This window comes from Marmota marmota, unplaced genomic scaffold (assembly GCF_001458135.2).
Source record: "Marmota marmota marmota unplaced genomic scaffold, marMar, whole genome shotgun sequence".
Classification (NCBI taxonomy): Eukaryota; Metazoa; Chordata; class Mammalia; order Rodentia; family Sciuridae; genus Marmota; species Marmota marmota.
In genome coordinates, this window is record NW_026000211.1 from 12,987,988 (window position 1) to 13,011,333 (window position 23,346).

Sequence of the window (23,346 nt, forward strand, 5' to 3'; positions counted from 1 at the left end):
AATATTTATAGCAGCTCAATTCACATTAACTAAACTATGGAACCAACGTAGGTGCCCTTCAACAGATGAATGGATAAAGAAAATGTGGCACATATACACAATAGAATATTACTCAGCCATAAAAAAGAGTGACGTTATGACTTGCCAGTAAATGGAAAGATATGGAGATTATCATGCTAAATGACATAAGTCAATTCCAAAAAACCAAAGGCTGAATGTTCTCTGATATACAGATGCTAACAAACAACAAAGGGGAGGGAGCAAAGAATAGAAGTTCATTGGATTAGTCAAAGGGGAATAAAGGGAATGGTGGAGGGATGGGAATAGGAAAGACAGAAGGAATCCGACATACTTTTGTATGTTTATATATGAATACACCACCAATGAAACTACATAATGTACAACCACAATAGGATCCTAATTAGAATAAGTTACACTCCATGTATAATATGTCAAAATACACTCTACCGTCACGTATATCTAAAAAAACACATTAAAAAATTAGAATCTATTTTTAAAAAAGATGAAGGGAAAAGATTGAGTACCACCCCTTTCTAACCCAATTCTTATGCTTAGTTTGGGTACTTCAGGATCTAGGATATGTCCCTTTGATCTCCTACTCAGCAACATCATAAAAGATCTTCTCTGACTTTGGACTGAACTCAACTCGTTGCAACACGATGTGCAGAACTTCTGCTCTACATGGCTGGAATGTTGCAGGGCAGGGGCTTCACTTTAGAATGTGCACATTCTCTCAGCCCATCGGATCTTGTCTTCTCAGTGTGGGGCCTTTGGGGAGGAGCTGGGCTATGCCAGAGTTGGAGAATCTGGAGCATGTGGCCCTTCACCCTGGCCCAGAGGCCTTGGGTTCTTGAGGGTCATGCTCTGCAGAGGTATGCTCTCAAGGTGTGGTCTAAACCCCAAACACAAGCAGCAGCCTCAAAGGTGAGCTATCTGTCTTGGAAGGGGCAGGAGTCTTGCTGCCTGGAGTTTCTCTGCCTTTGCAGCTGAAACGAAGAGGGCACTTGGCTCTGGACCAAACACACCTTCCTGGGTACCAAGACTGCCTGCTTTACTTGGAGCCCTTAATGAAGACAGAGAAAGTGGCAGGGGAAAACTGGAGTTTCCCAGGATTCTCCCTTCCCCACTTAGCACCTCTGGGCACCAGCTTCAGGTCTTTCCATTTTAATTAATCCAGTGAACCAGCCTCTACCTTTCAAAGGAATCCAAGGGAAATCTTTCTGCCAAATTCCAACTGAGTCCCTGTGACACTCAAGAACATGGGCCAGGCTCTTGTGTAGGTTAAGGTAGTTGGAGAAGAATGAAGATTATAGGGAAACAGTCTACCTTTCTTTACAAGGCCTTGTTTTGCATCCCTGGAATCTCAGATTCAGCTACTACAATGAAGTCCTGTTGCAGAAAGAGCTGGCCTTTTATCACCACTTAAAATCTAATTAATCCATATTGAAGCACAAAGATTTCTGTTGTACTTTAGGGTGAGGGGTCATAGAGCCCTCTTTGTTCATCCTTAGACTTATAATCATCAAGCATTGAGGATATAATTTTACCAAGCAAATTGGAAGGTAACAGATCAAATCCTTATCAGAAAGCCTAACTCATAGTTTTAACAGAGTCCTCCATCCTTTACATGAAACATTATATTCAAGAGGAACAAAAACACACTTCAGAGAGCCCAAAGAGTTAATGACCAAAGCTTATATTCCAGGCAGCATAGAAGCAAGATCGTCACACTACTGTCAACCACAAAGGACAGCAGATCCTATAGGGTGGCAAAGTTGCAAGATTTGTTGCAATGGCTTTAGCTTTTAGAATAGCTACACAATCTGTTGGGCTTTCATTATCTTTGCTGGGATGGGTTTTATCCATTATTACAACTTACTTGCCACACTGGAAGAACCTCAACCTGGACTTAAATGAAATGGAAAATTGGACCATGGGACTCTGGAAAACCTGCGTCATCCAGGAGGAAGTGGGGAGGCAGTGCAAGGACTTTGATTCCTTCCTGGCTTTGCCGGCTGAACTCAGAATCTCCCGGATTTTAATGTTTCTGTCGAACGGGCTGGGGTTCATGGGCCTGCTGGTCTCGGGGTTTGGCCTGGACTGTTTGAGAATTGTAGACAGACAGCAAGATCTCAAGAAGCGACTGTTAATCCTGGGAGGAGTTCTGTTCTGGACCTCGGGAGTCACAGCCCTCGTTCCAGTCTCCTGGGTTGCCTACCTGACAGTTCAGGAGTTCTGGGACGAGACCATCCCAGAGATTGTTCCCAGGTGGGAGTTTGGGGAAGCCCTCTTTACTGGCTGGTCTGCTGGCTTTTCTCTTCTGCTAGGAGGGTGTCTGCTCTACTGTGCAGCCTGTTCCACCCCAGCCCCTGGAGCTTCTGGCCACTATGCAGTGGCAGAAATGCAAACTCGGCGCCTATATCTGGAAAATGGAACTACAGACCCTAAAGTGTAGGATGCCGACAAGGCCAGTCATCTTCTGTACCACCTATGATGACAAAAAGGTCTTTGTTAAGTAACTAAATCTGTGCTGCTCATATTTTCTCACTCCATGACTACTTTTCTATACTAAGCTCTTTCTTCCCAACTCTCGAGATGAATGAAGGGAAGTTTTCTATCTAAAAGAAAATTGTTATGGCAAGCATTACATAGGTATGAAGGAAAATAATGTCATTGATCTGGTTACTTAAATAAATATGTGGTGGTGGTTGTCCAACATAGTCTGGAGCTTTAATGTATTCATTTTGTGTTGGAAAGCTTGTTTTGTTAGTACTTGGAAATGATATTGTCTCCTAAAGAAAATAACAACAATCTGAACTATTCTCCATCAGTAAAACCACATGCGAAGCCAATCCCAAAGTTATCATTTCCATAACAATAACTGATCTTCTTTGAATAAAAATGGTTTGTGTTTAGAAATTCCTCAGCACCCTGTTTAATTTTATGAGGCAGATTTTTAAAAAAACATCATATTTAGAAAAGAACAATTCCAAAGATTTTTTTAACATCTAAATATCATCAGTTCATTTGCTGGAATTAAAATATTCCTGTGCATAACTAAAATTACAAACACAGGAATACAGATTAAATTTAGTGTTGACTAGAGATGTTGATCCTAATGTACAAAGTTCTATTGCTTAACTTTTCCACAGCACAGAAAACATTTCAGCAAAGGAAAAACAAAACAAAACAAAACAGTAAGTGCTTATGCATACTTGAGTGAATTTAAGAGAAAGGCATGTAGATAAGCAGACCTGATATTTAATTCAGTATTGTTTCATATGCTAGGTGTTAAATGTAGCCAAAGAGATTTTAAAAAACAGGCCTGACTTAAGGTCTAGAGATTTCTGATAAGATTGATTTATTTGGTTAAGAAATACTTTTCTTGAACCTATTTTTTTAAAAATGAAAACTCTCAGTATTATCATAACATACACATTGAAATGTGAGAACTGTAACAGAAGAAAATCTGACAGGTGCAATTAGCATGATAGAAAGCAGGAGGAGCTGAACCAAAACCTTCAATTAAACATTTTTGCATTTAGACTTCTTAATTCTTTGATTTGTTAGAAAAGGAACAACAAGAAAGCCATTTATACCTTAACAATGAAAGGAGGATTAGTACTACTTAATTTATTTTACTGACAAAGTGCTTTCTACAGAATTCAGACCATAGGACATGAATATGATCTGGGCCACACCTTGGCATTACTGGTTTACAGCATTATTTCCCTATCCTTTTCTGAGACCTTTTCATCATGGAATCAAACAGTATCAACTCTGGCAAGAATCCTCCTATATACACAATGAAAAAATATTTATGAACTCCACAAGAGATAACTCAAGTGTCACACTTCTTTTCATAGCAACCGGAGGGCAGGAGTAGGGTTGGCTAAGCCTGGCGGGATTTCATGATGGCTTTAGTCTTTAGAATAGCAATGCAGTCTATTGGACTTTTATTTTCTTTGCTGGGATGGGTTTTAGCCTGCCTTACAAACTATCTGCCACACTGGAAGAACCTCAACCTGGACTTAAATGAAATGGAAAATTGGACCATGGGACTCTGGAAAACCTGCGTCATCCAGGAGGAAGTGGGGAGGCAGTGCAAGGACTTTGATTCCTTCCTGGCTTTGCCGGCTGAACTCAGAATCTCCCGGATTTTAATGTTTCTGTCGAACGGGCTGGGGTTCATGGGCCTGCTGGTCTCGGGGTTTGGCCTGGACTGTTTGAGAATTGTAGACAGACAGCAAGATCTCAAGAAGCGACTGTTAATCCTGGGAGGAGTTCTGTTCTGGACCTCGGGAGTCACAGCCCTCGTTCCAGTCTCCTGGGTTGCCTACCTGACAGTTCAGGAGTTCTGGGACGAGACCATCCCAGAGATTGTTCCCAGGTGGGAGTTTGGGGAAGCCCTCTTTACTGGCTGGTCTGCTGGCTTTTCTCTTCTGCTAGGAGGGTGTCTGCTCTACTGTGCAGCCTGTTCCACCCCAGCCCCTGGAGCTTCTGGCCACTATGCAGTGGCAGAAATGCAAGATCACTGTCAACAACTAGAGATGAAAAACACCAACCCAAAAGTCTAAGCCAGGAGGGATCAGTGGTATCTACTCTTCAAGGTGATGCTTGCTCAACTCTGGATTCGGTAGGATCTCATGCTGCACAGTCACCCACTCATTATGCTTTTGATTACCTAAAATGCACTTTTCCCCTTGTGACTATTAGTTTCTTTAAAAAACAGTTTCTTTCTAAGACTGGTAAACAACATTTATTTTCTACTTGGACCAAAACCAATCAAGACCTAATAGTAATCACATTCATTTCTGTATAAGAGTTCTCTCAATTTTAAAACAGGCTCAGTGATTGCACAAAACTGGTAAATGAAATGTCATTTTAGTAGTTACATATCTTTGAAGGTATTATTCATATGGAGATGAATAATTTTGGCAATTGGAAACATTACTGCTAATCATTTACTTCCTTCAGGTTTTTAGGATAACCTATAATAATGAAACTAAGATCTCTCTGCATATTTATCTTAAATGCATGACACCTGATTACACTAAAAAATTGCTGGCTATTTAAAGGTTTTGAATCATCCTTTTCAATCAGGGGCTTCAGTACCTCTATGGTACCTGTTCCAGAAGTCCTTTACATTCATTCATGTCCTCAAGCAGAGGAGGGCAATCTTGCGTTCTGGAAGATTCATGTAGAATCTGCCACACAAATGTGTATCTGCTTCTGTGTCCTATGCTCACTTCATGGTCGACCTTCCTATCCTCCCCTGGCTCTGAGCAGCCACAGGAGGCATGGCAGGTCCAGACGTGCGTGGGCAGAAGGCATAGTGCCAGCTTAGGTGTGCTATGCCAGAGCATGCACTTGGGAGCCCTTCATTTCCCTTGCACAAGGAAGATGCTCCATTTTTCTTCTCTTTAAAGTCAGCAATACATATAGTCCAAACAAGAGCTACTCATAGCAAACTTCTGGCTCGGGGAATTCTTTGTGGAACATTTTGTATTTGCTTGATACATGATTCAAGTAAACTCTTGTGTTTGTGCCAATCAAGGAAATTAACTGAACAATAGGCAACAGAAAAGTATTAAGCAATATGTATCTTTGTTTAAAAAAAGTTGAATTTTTTCCCCCATCCGCAAACACATGGAAAGTGCAGAAACCAAAGTTAATCTATGTGATGTATTTGCAAACTTTGACAAACAGGACAAATTAAAGCAGGAACATATTCAGAATTTAACCTGATTAAATATTTAGTTCAATCCTGAGCTTTTGATATTTAATACAATATAAAGCCATAGCAAAAAAAAAAAAACAACTTTAATTTTATTGGATTTGCATGCTACAGAGATTCAGCTAAACTTTGTTCATTTGGCTAGTAATATTCTTTTTGTACCTGTAACACTTAAGATTCTGATATACAAAATTGTAATAACATACTGATAATTCAAAATTGAGATCTAAATATTACATTCTTTTTACCCTGTGCAGAATAAATTCTACCTTTTTAAAATAGTATTTATATTAAAATTCATATTTGTCCATATGGTTTTGTGATCAAAGTTAGTAAAAAGTTTTGTCATTGTGAATCTTTTGGGTTAGTACAAATATGACAAGAGTATTAAAAGCTGCCTATAAATACATAACACTATTGCTGATTTTTAAAGCGTGGAAAGGATTATATTAAAATAAGTTTGCCTCTCATGTTAGAATAAGCAAATTTTGTAAAATAAAACCAAAAGTCTCTTGGTCACACTGTTAACTATCAGCCTGAGACAGATTTTATTCTTTAATACTTGTCTGAAACTTTTTGTATTACAAAAAGTTAACAGTTAATCTGGTGACGTTTATAAAGCTGTAAAATACTCCAATATAGCCTCTTCTATGTCAAACATTTAAAATGGCCAGAACCAAACTATATATTAAACAGAACATAAATAAGACCGTAAATAAATAAATGAAGAAAATAAAATCGTACGGCACAACTACACAAGTTCTATAAACATTTTCATGGTCAAATTAAGAAGCTGAAAACAGCTGACCTTCATTTAACTCTACATTAAATAAACTTCTTTCACATTTGACCTTAACAAGGATGAATGGTATTTTTTTCTAATTTGCCTTATTCATTTAACACTAGATTGGGCAGCCTAGAAGGACTGTACAGTCCATCAATAGGCTGGGTTTTGTTCAAGGCAGGGGTCACATCCAGTTATATCTTCCAAGAAATTTGCATTTGAGTTATGGAATATTTAGAAAAAAAAAAGAAACTTTTAGGCTCAGAAACTGCTTAAGGGCTTTGATTCTGATAAAATAAATTTTCCAAAATATGTATAATTAGTTTCAAGAAAATAAAATTTTTTGCTAGTGAGAATTCTAGCATAGGAACAAAACTTTTTCTTCTTTAAGATGACTTTGCATTTCTTAAAAAAAAAAAAGAACTTAGTTTGCTATACAAGACGGCTAACCAAAAACTGCTTCTTCCAGTATAACAGACTGAATAATAAGTATGGCTTAAATTGCCTACAGACTATATACTGTAAAAGCCTTTTGGTGGCAAAGCTATACTGAGGACTTATTTCTTTAAAGAAGTGCCTGGGCTGTGTAAGCTAAAATACTACAGTGGGAAACAGGACGCTTTAGTCAGTTTATATTGCCAAACTTGTTCATCCAAAATAGTTTCTTTTTCTTTCCTTCTTGTTAAACAAATGATTTACCTTATTCTCCAAATTAATAATTCCCTCCCAGGCACTCTTTCCTTTGCTTCCCAACTACTTACCACAAATTATAGATAGAATCCCTTAAAAATGAGAGCTGCAAAGTGATTTCTAGTAAATGTCAGAAATCTGTTTGATAAACTATTTATTTTGGCAACTTCAATTCAATTAAGACACACCATTTCCTCTGTTCTTGGCTTCACCAATGAGTGAGAATGCGTCCCTCCACCTCACAGTGCTGTCTGGCCCTGGAACCCAGGACCCCATGAGCTTCTCGCTGGCACCATTCTCACGCCTAGGACAGAGCATTGGTGCAGACTAGAAACTGGATCACTTGCAAATTCAGGTGAAGTCAGAAGTAGCAGCTGCTCCTCTTTTGAGCTCCTGTAGTGTATTTTAGGATTTCTGGTGTGCTTCTCTCTTCCACCTTTCCCTCAATGTCTAAGATCTTTAAGGTAGTAAGGAGTACTGCTCCTTGGCATTCTTGATATCCTTACATTCAGTATAGTTGTCTAAAGACAATTATGAAAAGGACAGAGAGGAAGCTGTTTTAAGGAACTTAAGTGTTCTGACACAGGTGATGGGAATGAGCACAGCACCTGTGCAGGACTCAGCTCTGTGCTCACTGCCAACAGGAAGAGCGGTTTTCTAGCTCAGAAACACTGCATGGCACCACTGCCACCTTCACAGTCTCCTCACAAGGAAACAAAGAAAATCCCAGAATGCCACTGACACAAGCTGCTTCCCAGCAGTCAGCTCAGGGGTAGACACTGGTACTCACTGCCTCTTGTCCACATACGCGATGGAGCCACTGGGGACACACGTGCGCTGCACATTGGTGTGCCAGATTATCCCATTTTTGTTATCAGATGTTTTGTCTTTCTTTAAACACATAAGGATTACATTCAAGTTACTTTACAAATTAACATATTGAAAATCTGGTATAAAATGAAAATTCTTCAAGAGTTGACAATTATATGTTACAAAAAAAAAAAAAAAAGAAAGAAAGAAAGAAAAAGCAAATTGTTCAGTCTTTTGCCCTCCCTAAGAAAGTAAACAGGTGAGAAACAATTTGTTAAGCCATGAAGTCACACATCATCAGCTGGCAGGGACGGGATGCTTATCTTCGCTCGGGTGAAGTAGGCAATCTTCTCCCTAGAGGTGGGGATGAGAACACCAACTTTAGCTAGATGCTCAAAATGGTCAACATCCTTAGCAACCAGGGAAACACAAATCAAAAGAACACTGAGATTTTATTTTATCTCACTCTAGTTAGAATGACAAACGTCAAGAATGTAAATAACAACAATTGCTAGTGAGGATGTGGTGGTGGAGTACATTTTTACATTGTTGGTTGGACTGCAAATGAGCATACTGGAAAGCAGTATGAAGATTTCTTATAAGTCTATAAATGGGGGCCAGGGTTGTGGCTCAGTGGAAGAGCACTTGCCTAGCATGTGTGAGGCACTGGGTTCAATCCCCAGCACCACATAAAAAAATAAACAGGGGGCTGGGATTGTGGCTCAGCGGTAGAGGGCTCGTCTAGCATGTTCGAGGCCCTGGGTTCGATCCTCTGCACCACATAAAAAAATAAATAAAGATATTGTGTCCAACTACAACTAAAAAAAATAAGTAAATAAATAAAATAAAGGTATTGTGTCCATGTACAACTAAAAAAAATATTTAAAAAGACTAGGAATGGAATCACCTTATAATCCAAATACTCCACTCCTTGTTATTTATCCAAAAGAACTAAAGCCAGAATACAAGTTTATAGCAGTGCAATTCACAGTGGCCAAAACTGCCCTGTATCCCAAAGCAGAGATAAGAAGAAGCAACCCACAAGGGAGAGGCTGAGAAGGACCAGACAGACAGTTTTCAAGTTAGGAAAGTGCCAGAACTAGTTTAGGTGTCCACTTACAGACAAATTGGATAAAGAAAATGTGATATGAATTCACAACAGAATTTTACTCAGCCATAAAAAAATGAAATTAGGTCATTTGCTAGTAAATGGATGGAACTAGAGAACATTATGCTAAGTGAAATAAGTCAGGCTCAGGAAGTCAAGGGTAGAAGTTTTCTGTCATATGTGAAAGCTAGTGAGAATAAATAAAAAAACAGAAGAAGAAAAAGGGATCTCACAAAAATAGAAGGGAAACCAACAGAGGATACAGGAAGGGATTTGAGAGGGAGGAAGTTGAGGAGGGCATGGGGAAGTACTAGGGAATGAAATCTACCAAATTATGCTCTGTCCATGTATGAATATCCCACAATGAATCACACTTTTATATATAAATGCACTAATTAAAATAATAATACAAGGGAGATCAGTAGAGTAGAACAGGTGGATGGTGGAACGGAGAGAAGAGGGAAGGTAAAGGAATGAGACTGACCAGATTATGTTATGGTCATGTATAAATAAGGCACAATAAATCCCACTGTTATGCATAATTATAATGTACTCATAAAAAAATCCTGCATTAAAATACTTCTAAGAACTTAGCAGTGTTCCCACAAGCCCAGATGGGAGATTTTTTCCTCAGACAGAACTCCATTTAAAGTCAAGACAGTCTCTGCTTTTTAAAGGTAGGAAAAACAAACAAACAAACAAAAAAAAACAACCAAAATTCTGGCTATGGTAAACACCTATAGACCCAGCCAATTTCCTTTGGGGATTTCCAACATAAGACCATTTTTAAAAATCTAGGTGTTTCTAAATAAGATAGTAGAGGATTCAAAAGGGCCAAAATTCTGCCCTTCCCAGTGACCTCACAGAAGAGTCCATAATATCAGGGAAATTCTTTCAGTTAATGCTAAGGCAGGGACAACCGGGTGAGTATACCATGACACAAATGGAGAGAGATGAGAAACCTGATCAGCTTAGAGGGAAAAACTGCCCTGTATCCCAAAGCAGGGATAAGAAGCAGCAACCCACAAGGGAGAAGCTGAGAAGGACCAGACAGACAGTTTTCAAGTTAGGAAAGTACCAGAAAGAACAAGATTTTAGGATTTTACAGTTAGTCATCAAAGGTGAGAGCAATCTATCTTTTTACAAAACCTCACACGGTACATAGTATTCCTTAAACACAGTTCTGGGGCACAGGAAGGTCATGCTGGTAGCCATAAAGGATGGAGTACTGGCCCCACTTGAGAAACAGACTGACTCAATGGCAGAGGGAGAGTGGGGCTAGAAACAAGAACTGGGGAGGATGTTTTCTGTCTAAAGACTAAGGAAAGGTAGAAAAGAAAAGGAAGAGTAAAAACACTGAGGAGACTGGGTTGAGAGTTGTTTTTGTGATATAGTGTCCTTTAGATTAGTTCAGTTGAATAAGAATCTAAAAAATAAAAATAAAAAAGAATCTCAAAAGGCAAGAGAATGTGGGCATGATGTTGGTGGAGACCTCGAGGTACACTCAAAAACCAGGGTATTTTAAAATACTTGAATTACTTTATTTGAAATAGGTCACATAAAATCCTCAATTTCTGATATTAACATTCACTGCACTCTGAAGTGAATTCCTACAGAATCAGATGACTGGCATAATCCAAAAACTATCCCTGGGCAGGGCCACTCACCTGAAGGACTGCACCTGCCTAGGCACCTTCCGGCTCTGTTCCCGAAGTCGACACACGTCCTTGGAGACTTGCCTCATCAATTTTTCTGCATTCAAATCTTGTTTCTGTTCTTCTTTTGACTGTTCAGCCTGGGAAAGAAATAAAAATACAAGAAACCCACAGAATATTAATTATAAATCCCTGCTACATGCTGCAAGGCTTGAGAGACTGGGGGCTAAAGCCAGGCAGGTAAGCCAAGCAGCCAGTGGTGTCTCTTTTTACCAATCAGGGGAGAATCCCATGTTCTACTCATGCTGAGGGAAGCAAGCACTGATTCAGGGGCAAGTTTATTTTAATTGCATTTAAAAATTTTATTACATACAAAACAATTTTCTTATACCTGGAAAGCCTAAGGAATGCCTCAAAAAAGAAACTGAAAACTACCACTGTTTGCAAGAAATGTCTACTGCTAATATTTTGGTGAATACACTTTCAAACTCTTATTCATCTTTTCAAATCTGCACTCCCCATGGTAGCCACTGGAGAAACTGTTCATTGAAGTAGAAATTATCTTCCAAACAAGTACACATGGAAGTGTATACCTCAAAGATCTTTACAACTGGAACATACCCATGTAACCTGTGGAAGATGATGGAACAGAAAGAACATTCCCAGTTCTCAGAAGCCTCCTTCCAGTCATCACCCTGAGTGCTACCAGGTCACTGGGAAGGGCAGAATTTTGGCCCTTTTGAATCCTCTACACACTCCTGTCTGTGTGTCCTTTGTGTGAACAGTACAGTAGGCACTCTTCAGTGTTTGACTTTTTTTGTTTAACATTACCCTTACAGGAATCAGACATACTATCACATGAAGCTGCATCCTGTATTTCTCACTGCTGCATAATATTCCACAGTGCAACTTCACCACAATTTATTATCTCTGTTACTGCTGAAGGACACTTGGATATTTCACATGAATTTTTTCCCAACATTTTTTTATTGGTGCATTAGAGTTGTACATTATGGTGGGATTTGTTGTTACATATTAGTACATGCACACAATATTACAACATATTTTGCCTAATTTGGCTCCCCAACACTTCTCTCCTATGAATAAATTTTTTAAATCAGCTGAAGATATATAGCTCAGTGGCAGAGTGCTTGCCTAGTGTACACAAGGCCCTGGGTTTGATTCTCCAGCACAGGGGGAATAAAACTAAAAATACCAATATAATAAGTTGCTTTTCCATTCATTTGATTACTTATGTATTCATCATTTAGTCACCAACCAACAAATACTTGTTGACTGCCTTCTAAGCAAAGGTGGTGCAAATTAGTGGCAAAGAATGCAAGTTCTGGAGCCAAACTGTCTGAATCCAAATTCTGTTTCTATCACTTTCTAATTATGTACATTTGTGCAAGCTGTTTTGACCTCTCTGTGCCTCAGTTTCTTCATTTGTAAATTTGGAATATGTAATTCAAAGGGTTGTTGCAAAATTTAAATGAGTATAAGTAAAGCATTTAGAGCAGTAGCCAACACATAATTAAATCCACTATTTTAATGTTCAGTTATTACTGTTATTTTTACTATTGGCTAGGCACCAGGAGGTAGGAACAGAGTTTTCCCCCACAAGTCCAGTGAGGGAGAAAAAAAATAAAAAAGAATAGAACTTGTTTCATAATCATTAATGTTAATATTTTTGCAGGTTAACAGATCTTCCTCACCACAATGTTTTTAAAACACAGAGCTTTTAAGGCTGTCAGTCAAATGGAGCAGAAAGTAGAATTTCCATACATTTCCTGCCCCACATATGATCAACTTCTCCCACTACCAACATCCTCCACCACAACAGCACATCTGTTTCAGTTGATGAGCCTATTGTGACACATCATTATCACCAGAAGTCCATAGTTTACATCAGGCTTCACTCTTGGTGCAATCCTATTGGTTTGGGCAAATGTACAATGACCTGTGTTTATCATGTAGTATGTAAGGAAGAGTTTCACTGCCCTAAAATCCCCTGTGCTCTGTTTCCTCCCTATCACCCCCTGCCTCATGCTCTGGCAACCACTGATCTTTTTACTCTTTCCAGAACTTTGTTTCTTCCAAACTGTCACAGAGTTGGATTGATGTAATATGTAGTCTTTCCAGTTTGGCTCCTTTTACTTAGTGCATTAAGTTTCCTCCATGTGTTTCCGTAGGTTGATAGCTCACAGTGTTGAATTATATCACATTGTTTTGATGTTTCAGTTTATCCATTCATCTAGTGAAGGCCATCTCCATTGCTTCCAAGTTTTAGTATTTATGAATAAAGCTGTTACTTAACATGGACTTAAGTTTTCAACTCATTTGGATAAATATCAAGGACTGTAGTTGCTGCATTTCATGTAAGAATATGTTTTACTTTGTAAGAAACTGCCATGATGCCACAAATGCTACACCATTTTGCATTCCCACCAGCAACAAACAAGCACTCCTGCTTCTCCACATCCCTGCCAGCATTTGATGTTGTCTATGTTCTGGATTTTGCTACTCTCACAGGCATGCAGTGGTCTCTTGTAACTTTAAGCCACAATTCCTAATGACATATGACATGGAATATCTTTTCATATGCTTAATTTCCATCTATATATCTTCTTTGCCAATTTTTTAATTGGTTGGTTGTTTCATAGCCCTGAATTTAAGAGCTCTTTCATCATTTTGGATAACAGTCATTTATCAGATATGTCTTTTTGCCTTCTTTTTCTCTTGACATGTCATGTGTGGTACAGAAATTTAGATTTTTTTCATTTTTTGGATGCTAATGTAAATGATACTGTGTTTTTAATTTCAAATTCCACTTGTGCTTTGATGATGTATGGGAAAGGAATTGACTTTTGTGTATTAATCCTGTATCCTGCAACTTTGATATGATCATTTATTAGTTCTGAAAGTTTTTTTGGAGGGGGATCAGATCTATTCTTTCAGATTTTCTATAATCATTAAAATTTCCTTCCTATACTGTATACCCTTTCTTTTCTTGTGTTATTGCATTAGCTAAGACGTCCAGGGTGACACAGAAAAGGAAGAGTGCTGTGGGACATCCTCTTTCTGCTCCTATCTTAGAGACAAAGCTTCTTGTTTCTTACCATTAAGTTTTCCTCTATTCTGAGGTCGATTAGCACTTTTAAGATGAATGGGTATTAAATTCTGTCAAATGATTTTTTTAAAAAAAGCATCTATTGATTTTATTGTGTTTTTTTCTTTACTAATTTATTCATGTGACAGATTATATTAACTGACTTTCAAATGTTGAACCAGCCTTGTATACCTGGGATAAACCTCCCGTGGTCATGGTAATTCTTTTCATACATTGCTAGATTGGATCTGTTAATATCTTGTTAAGGATTTTTACATCTATTTTTGACATAATGGGATTTGACAAAATTAATCTTACAAGCTCTTGCTATGTTGCCCAGGCTGGTCTTGAACTTCTGTGCTAACATCCATCTCCAAAATAGCTGGGACTACAGGTGCTCACCACCATGCCTGACAGTAACTTTCTTGAAATGTCTTTGATTGGTTTCAGTACTAGGGTGATGCTGACCTCCTAGAAAAAGTTAGCAGGTATCTCCTCTGTTTCTATCCTCTGTAAAACACTGTGGAGAAGATAGTTCTTTCCTTAAAATGTTTGGTAGAATTCACCAGTAAACCCATCTAGGAATGGTGCTTTCTATTTTGGAAGGCTTTTAATTACCAGTTCAATTTCTTTAGTAGATATAGACCTATTCTGGTTGTCTATTTCTTCTTATATGAGTTTTGGCAATTGTGTCTTTCAAGAAATTGGTCCATTTTATCTAGGTTATCAATGTGGGCAGAGTTGTTTATACTATTCATTATCCTTCTAATGTCCACAGGATCTGTAGTGATATTCCTTCTTTCATTTCTAATATTACTAATCCAAATTGTCTTCTCCCTTTTTTCTCAAGTCTGGTTAGTAGTTTGTCAATTTTATTGATCTTTTGAAACAACCAGCTTTTGGTTTTACTGATTTTCTCTACTGATTTCCGATTTTCAACTCAATGCATTTCTGCTCTGATTTTTATGATTTCATTTCTTATGATAACTTCAAATTTAGTTTTCTCTTCTTTTTCTGGTTTCCTAAGGTGGAAGTTTAGATTATTGATTTCAGATTTTTCTTCTTTTCTAGTATATGCACTGAATGCTGCACATTTTTCCTCAAACATTGCTTTTACTCTATCCCAAATTTTGATATGTAATTTTTCATTTTTATTTAGTTCAAAATATCTTTTGAGATTTTATCTTTGATCAGGTATTTAGCAATGTGTTGTTTAATCTCCAAATGTTTTAGAATTTCTCAGTTATATTTCTGTTACTGATTTCCATGTTTAATTTTACTGCATTTTCTAAAGACATACAGTATTATTTGTTAATGTGTGTTTAGAGCCTGGGATGTGACCGTCTTGGTGAAAGTTCCATGTGAACCTGAGAAAAATGTGCAATCTGCTGTTATTGGATAAAGCAGTTTCCAGATGTCAATTACACCCTGTTGATTGACAGAACTGTTGAGCTCAACTATGTCTACTGGTTTTCTGCCTGCTGGGATCTGCCAGCTCTGACAGAGGCATGCCTAAGTTTCCAAATGCAATGGGTGGATTCATCTATTTCCTTGCAGTTCTGTCAGTTTTTGCCTCTCATATTGACTGTTGGGCACATATATATTAAGGATGGTTATGTCTTCTTGGAGAATTTACCCCTTTATTATTATGTCATGCCCTTCTTTATTCTTTACAACTTTTCTTGCTCTGAAGTCAGTTCTATCTGAAATTAATAAAGCTACATTTTTTTAGTTTTTTCTACCCATTTACTTTTAGTCTGCATGTATTTCTTGTACACAAAATAGATGAATTTATAAATAATAACATGCAATAATAAATTTTTTTTCTGAAATTTTCTATTTAATGCTTCAAACTGTAGACAACCACGGTAAATGAAAACATGGAAAATGGAACTATGGACAAAGGGGATTACTGTATATGAGTTGGCTTTCGGAAGGTCTTTTTGGAAAGCTGCTTTAAGAGAAAAAAAATTCAGGGCTAGGGATGTGGCTCAAGCGGTAGTGCGCTTGCCCGGCATGCGTGCAGCCCGGGTTCGATCCTCAGCACCACATATAAACAAAGATGTTGTGTCCGCCGGAAACTAAAAAATAAATATTAAAAATTCTCTCTCTCCCCCCCACCCCCTTCTCTCTGTAAAAAAAAAAAAAAAGAGAGAGAAAAAAAATTCTAAGCAAAATTGCAAGGTAACTTCCCTCTTCCATTCCCTTCCCTTTTCTTCCCAATTTTTATCAGGGACTCTGGGGAAACTTAACCAAGCAGTGCTTTGGAAGGCTGCCACATGATGTAACTGATACTCTGCTCCTCTACACAACAGAAACCACTGTCACTTTTATCCCTGGTAAGGTAGACTGTGACTTAGCTAATTCAAATCTGCTTCTCAGATCCTTTTGTACACTTACCGAGCATACATACTGAGCATCAGACATTTTCACAGGAACTAGAGATTTTTTTTTTTTTTTTAAAGGAGTCCTGACCCTACCTTGCTTTTCTGCATAGTACTTTCATTTACAGAACTTACATACTATCTCCTTTCCACACAGAATTAGAGTGTCTGGGGGACTAGTACATTGTCTGCCTCCCCTCCACAGAGCCTCTGCAGGTAGCACACAATTGGTGCTCAATAAATACATGTTGGATAGAAGAATGGGTAGCTCTGTGGGAAAGCCAGGTTTTTAGATGATAAGCTTTTAATTTAACAGGCATTCAAAAGACATATGATAGAATGCAACTCAAATAACAAGTACATAAAGAGAAATTTCAATAGGGAAAAAAAGACAACATAACAGAAAAAAGGGCACAGGATATGACTAGATAAATCATAAAACACACATGAACGACATGTAAACATGAAAGACCATTTACTCTCACAATAAAAAAAGTGAAACTTTCTTATTTGCAAGTTTAACCATCTTACAGGACTGAAGGCACATGTCCCAGTCCATAGCTGTCCACAGAGGTGAGATAACGGTGCTCTTTGCTCCCCAAAGGAGACATTCCAAGTCACAGTCGTGGCCCTCTCAGCCAGATGTGGCATGTGTCAGAAAGAGGACACTAACTATTTGAGTCAGAGGCTGGGGAGACTTAGCTCATCTTTGAGGACTCCTCCAGTAGGGATCAGCCTCTATTACTGTGGCCTTGAAGATGTTGGATCACAATGACAAAATGGGACATGTGGCATTGTTGAGTGGAGGCCAATGGCTATGGTGACGACAGCTAGAGCTCTAGAGAAAGTGGTCAGGAATATTTAGAATGTTGGTGTTTGTTTGCTGTATTTTGAAGTTTAGCACAAATTCTCATAAGAGGTCAGAACTTAGCTGTCGGCACAGAAATAGAAGAAAAAATAGCTCTGCCAAGGGCAGGAATCTGTGGTTGCAATCTAAATTGATGGACAATCCCACAATTGGGATCCTTCTGGGTCTGAAAAATCAACTGCTTCTGTGATAACTTAAGCAGCTATAAACTTCAAAAGAAGGTAAAACTGGTTCTGGCAAAAAAGGAATTAAGGGTTTTCCTTCCACTATTTCAGATACCTTCAAAATCAGGAAGTCAAGGAGCAAGGTACTCAGGCTTAAAAGACAGGACAAAGCTGGCGTGGCGGCACACGCCTGTAATCTCAGTGGCTCGGGAGGCTGAGGCAGGAAGATCGTAAGTTTGAGGTCAGTTTCAGCCACTTAATAGGACAGCCTGCAGACATGTTTTACTGCTCCTCCTTTTCTTTCCGCTTTTGAAAACTTTTTCTATAAAAGAAAACTACATTTTTTTTAGGTAACAATTCTCTCTAGATTATTTTGCAATTGATAGAATAGTTACTGGTGAATTTATGTAATTCAAGTTTGAAGGGTATTTCAACTATGGTACTTTAGTTACTGTGTGAAGTCCTATCTTTTGTATATCTGTGATTCTTCATGAAGTCCCAGGTGAGGAAGTATTGGCTTAGAACACAAAGAAATGATTTCTACCCGTGGTGGTATATTAAGTCACTAAACTAGTAATTATACTGCAATACTGCTATTTGAATTCTTGGTAAATTACTGCAAGAATACAATAATCTTAACATAGTCATCTGATGACTAACTCAAACTAAATAGATCAGGAAAAGTCATAGAAGGAACATACGTGCTGAATTATATTCAGGTAAGAACATTTGACTCTTTTTTTAATTCTAGAAATGTACTTTATCAGATCAGAAATACAATAGGTGCCAGCATCCTGCTCACAGCCCTCTATTGCTTACCAGATGAAGGAATTGAGGTTTATTTTATCCCTCACAGAGCATCATTTCAACTGTTTCTCTAAGTAGCCTAATGGCTGATGACATTTCCAACTACCAGCACTTTTGTGGTGACCACAAAATTACTTTGAAATTTGGAAGCATTTTATACAAAAATAAGATTGATCATGGAACACATGAAGATATTTCATTCCCTACTGAAGGAGAACACACTTCACAGAAGACTGTATCCTCCCTGTGCTTATATATCTGTATCTACATCTATATTTTCCTCCAATATTCTGGGTGACAAAATATATCTCAGAATTTTTATTAGCCATTAACCAAAAGTAATCAATATTGCAGGCAGTTAAATCTCAATGTTGAATACTTCACTGTAATTGCTAAGATTTATTTTGTTAAGGTATTATATCATTTTGACATAATTTTTTAGGAGATTCTAACTTTTGAAAGCGCTAACATCTATATTACTTTAAGCTTTTAAAATGTCTAGCACCACAGAACTTTGGCATTTTGACAGGAAAACACCGAGGAGAGGGGGAATCATTTTGCTTCGTAAGTTGACACAGGCTCCTTTGGAAGAGTATCAGTGCTCTCTCTACAACATCTCCCCCTCTCACCCCAAGTCTTGATAGGCTGCCTGGTTCATGAGGACTGAAATCTACTTCTTATGCCCCAGACTTCAGAAAGGAATGCTTAAACTTTAGCTTACATGCTGAAAGCCTGATCTGTACAAAGGTCAGTGATTTACCTATAGTCATGTTAAGAAGCTGAATCCAGTCTTAATTTACAGTCCTCCGCTTTTTTTTCCTGCTTCCTAAGGGGTTTGTATAATACACGACAACCCTAAGATTTAGTTTTTATTGCAAGCTACAAAAAAGACTTTCAACCACAAAGGAGGAAGGTTATGGAGTGTGACCCTGAGACCTGAAAGCTTTCCTTGACAAGAGAGGAGACCCAGAATCTGCTACTAGCTTCAATTCACTGCTTTTCTGGGAGCCATATTTTTTTATGACAACTGGCAGGCTCTTTGCTCATCGTTAGGCACTTTATGATCATCTTGATAAAAATATCACGAATCCTCAACACTATGGGGAAACGGTGGGAATGAAAGGGCAATGTGTGAGTGTGTATGCATGGTGATGTGCCCGTATGTACATAAGGAGTGGAGGTGGGAGTAAAAGGAAGCAAGAGAGGTAAGTCAATGGTCATTACCAACGTCCTGAGCCATAATGAAAGGCACACAATTGAAATGATCTTTACTTTCACAGAGCTGGCTATTACAAATTTTAGTGGTATCAAAGAAAAGTACAAAACAAATAGTGCAAACATTCACAGAGCTGGTAAAAATAAAAAATTTTAAAAGCAGCACTGTTGTCTGATGTAAAACTGCCATGAAGCAGAAGAAAGTAAAGATGGAGGGCAGCAGGCTTGGCATCTGCTATGGTTTGAATGTCTGTCTCTTCCAAAGCTCACACTGCAATTTAATTGCCATTGTAACAATATTAAGAGGTTGTACCTTTTGGAGGTGACTGGCCTCATGGGTAGCTTTAGGGCTTTAGAGCTTGGAAAATGGGCCCTATTTTGCCCTTCATCCTCTGCCATGGGGTGATGTCTTTACCTTAGGCTCTGCCATAATCACAGGAGAAATCTCTTGGGCTCTCCTCCCTCCCTATCTTGGTGTACAAAATGATTCCGAAACCAACCAAGTACTGGCTCATCAGATAACAAACATCAGAAATCCTCTATTAAGATATAACTAGATTTCTAATCAATGCATCCTATGTGAGGACTATTATAATAATCATTAGAAACTTACTATGAGATAAGAATCAGCCTAGGCATCATTTAGTGACTAAATTAAAAAAAATTGAGGGCAGATCCAAGATGGTGGAATAGAGGAGGTCCTGTTTCTGGTTGCTCTGTGGCATGAAACCAAGAAAGCAGACAGGTAGCTTCTCCACAAGGTCTCGCCTAGATGGAATACAACATCTCAAAGAGTGTGAGAAGACCCCTATACAGCGGATTTTTGCAGAAATCACCAGCGCTGCGACCACCTGTGCAGAAATCAGAGACTCTGCGCTGCAGTGAGTCTCTGGACCCAAAGCCCGCAGTTCTAGCTCACCCATGGCTCTCAGGCGGCTCAGCAGAAACACCACCTATCAGCACCTCTGCAGAACTCCAGACTGTGCTCCCACACAGGTCACTAGGCTGCTACCTATCCACAACACAAGACCATCACCCAGCTTCCCCCACCTCACCAGACACCCCAGCGCTGGAAACAGACTAACTCCATCTTGGAAAACCTTCCTCGCCATTTTTTGGTGGGCATGGCTATCAGATCGGATTTCCATTTGAGCAGGTACCTGATTTCCAATTCCTCCCCGCTCCCCAGCGACGATAACTCGACACAGTGACCACCCAACACAAAAACAGCTCTCAGTTGGACAGGAGTGCAGTGCGAACAGGGCACTGCCCACCTGGTATGAGACTGGGGGTGAGAGGTCCTGCAGTTGGGACCTAATAAGTAATAGAGGGGAGGGGACTAAAGTCTGGAGCATAACAGAGAGACCAGGATCTGGGAAATATCCAGGCAAGAGAGGGAGATGATACTGGGGGCTCAAGTCAGACGAATGGTCACAAAAAAAAGGCCTGTGAGGCACAATTTCCCTGCTGGGACTGGTGGGCAGCACTCCCCGCTTCCAGATGCTCCACAGCAGGTCCGGTCTTCTCACCCTGGTTACCTACACCATCCTGAGGGCAGAAACACCAGCTTAAAACAGACAACCCCACCTACTGGATGAGAAGAGAAGCAGGAAAGAAACGGATCTCTAAGAGTATGATTTTTTTTTTCCTTCTTCTTTCTCTTCTACCCTTTTATCCTCTGGCCCTCACATCCCCAACATATGTAAAACCAAGAACTTTGCATGAAATAGGACTTTGAGGACTGAGTCACTGAATGATATAATATAGAGGAGTTGCATAAGCCCTTTTTTTCTCTTTTTCTTTTCTATTTTCTTTCTTTCTTTCTCTCCCTTTTTTCTTTCTTCTTCTTTCACCCTCCAAATTTTACTATTTTTACATCCTGTACTTTTCTAAATACATACGTGTGTTTGTTTCATGTAATCTACTATCTTCCCACGTAATTGTCTACCCTAAATTACTTCTTGTCTATTCCCCTGCTACTAACACTCTTCATTAGATTTCTCCTTCACATTTCCTAAGATATATTAACTCTATACCATCACATCTTTTCCCCTCAGCATATCGTCCTATGCCTGACCCCCAGTTCACTGTCCACCACCAAAAACTGTAAACCTTTTTTATGAAACTACTGATTATATTTTAAATAATAACTGAATCCAACATTTCTGAACATTGAGACTAAACTGTAAATGTCTTAATAACAACAATTTGTTCATAGGTGATGTAATGTTGATATTGGGATCTGTTAACACTGTCCTTCCCCACAAAGGAGAGATCTTGGAACCCTATAAGTGCACTACAAATCTATAGGGTAAAAACAATAACACATCAGATCCACAGAGCTGGAAAGGAATACACATGAGCAACATGAAAAGACAAGGGAAGAAAGTACCAGAAACAAATCAAGACAACACATCATTAGAAGCATTGGCAGCTACAGCAGAAAAAATGACAAAGATTCAGGATATACATGGTTAAAATGTTTTGGGATCTCAAAGAAGGCACAAGAGAACAAATTTAGGCAGTGAAAGATCACTTCAACAATGAGCTACATAAACAAATCCAAGAAGCAAAAGATCACCTCAACAGGGAGATAGAGGTTATACAAAAAATCCAAACAGAAATCCTTGAAATGAAAGAAATAATAAACCAAATTAAAAACTCAAATGAAAGCATCACCAACAGAGTAGACCACTTAGAAGATAAGACATCAGACAATGAAGATAAAATAAATCATCTTGAAAAGAACATAGACGACACAGCAAAAATGATAAGAAACCACGAGAAGATCATTCAAGAAATATGGGATAGCATAAAAAGAACAAATTTAAGAGTTATTGGGATAGAGGAAGCCATAGAGGTCCAAACCAAAGGAATGAACAATATATTCAATGAAATAATATCAGAAAACTTTCCAAACATGAAGAATGAATTGGAAATTCAAATTCAAGTAGCCTACAGGTTGCCAAACGTACAAAATCACAACAGATTCTTACCAAGGCACATTATATTGAAATGCCCAACATACAGAGTAAGGAGAGAATTTTAAAAGCCACAAGAGAAAGGAATCAGATTACATATAGGGGAAAACCAATTAGTATAAGGGCAGATTTTTCAACATAGACCATGAAAGCTAGAAGATCCTGGAACAACATATATCAAGCTCTGAAAGATAATGGGTAACCAAGAATCTTGTATCCAGTAAAATTAAGCTTTAGATTTGAAGATGAAATAAAAACCTTCCACAATAAACAAAAGTTAAAAGAACGTATAGCTAGAAAACCGGCACCACAAAACATCCTTGGCAAAATATTTCATGAAGAGGAAATGAAAAACAGCAATGAAAATCAGCAGAGAGAGGTAGTACACTAAAGGAAAAACTATCCAAAGAGGAAAACCAATTCAAGTTAAATAACAAAAATAAACAAAAAAGGCTGGAAATACAAACCATGTCTCAATAGTAACCCTAAATGTTAATGGCTTAAACTCACCAATCAAAAGACATAGGCTAATCCAATCTGCTAGCCTATGTCTTTTAACTCATTTCATAGGAAAAGCCATACACAGACTGAAGGTGAAAGGTTGGGAAAAATCATACCACTCACATGGACTACAGAAGCAAGCAGAGGTTTCCATACTCATATCAAATAAAGTAGACTTCAAGCCAAAGTTAATCAAAAGGGATAAAGATGTACATTACATACTGCTCAAGGGAACCATATACCAACAGGACATAACAATCATAAATATATATGCCCCAAACAATGGTGCAGCTATGTTCATAAAACAAACTCTTCTCAAGTTCAAGAGTCAAACTGACCACAAAACAATAATCTTGGGTGACTTTAACACACTTTTCTCACCACTGGATAGATTTTCCAAGCAAAAGTTGAATAAAGAAACTATAGAGCTCAATAACACAATAAATAACTTAGACTTAACTGACATATATAGAATATTTCAACCGGCATCAAGTGGATACACTTTCTTCTCA

The 23,346-nt window shown here is 38.4% G+C and overlaps 3 protein-coding genes across 3 annotated transcripts in view; 2 read left to right on the forward strand and 1 right to left on the reverse strand.

The window, feature by feature from the left end:
* The first annotated feature begins 1,798 nt into the window (after nucleotides 1-1,798).
* LOC107142691 (putative claudin-24) lies at nucleotides 1,799-2,737 on the forward strand. The gene has a single exon (XM_015486183.2). It carries the CDS (start codon nucleotides 1,814-1,816, stop codon nucleotides 2,474-2,476), a length of 663 nt encoding a protein of 220 aa, XP_015341669.1. The 5' UTR covers nucleotides 1,799-1,813; the 3' UTR covers nucleotides 2,477-2,737.
* Nucleotides 2,738-2,874: 137 nt separating this feature from the next.
* LOC107142690 (claudin-22-like) lies at nucleotides 2,875-5,876 on the forward strand. The gene has a single exon (XM_015486182.2). It carries the CDS (start codon nucleotides 3,933-3,935, stop codon nucleotides 4,596-4,598), a length of 666 nt encoding a protein of 221 aa, XP_015341668.1. The 5' UTR covers nucleotides 2,875-3,932; the 3' UTR covers nucleotides 4,599-5,876.
* Nucleotides 5,610-23,346, reverse strand: part of Wwc2 (WW and C2 domain containing 2) — a 136,010-nt gene continuing 118,273 nt past the window's right edge. Inside the window, exons 22-23 of the mRNA XM_015486000.2 lie at nucleotides 10,818-10,945; nucleotides 5,610-8,396 (exon numbers count right to left, since the gene is read on the reverse strand). Coding sequence (XP_015341486.1) covers nucleotides 8,330-8,396; nucleotides 10,818-10,945 — 195 coding nt within the window. The 3' untranslated portion in view covers nucleotides 5,610-8,329. The remainder of the gene's footprint in view (nucleotides 8,397-10,817; nucleotides 10,946-23,346) is intronic.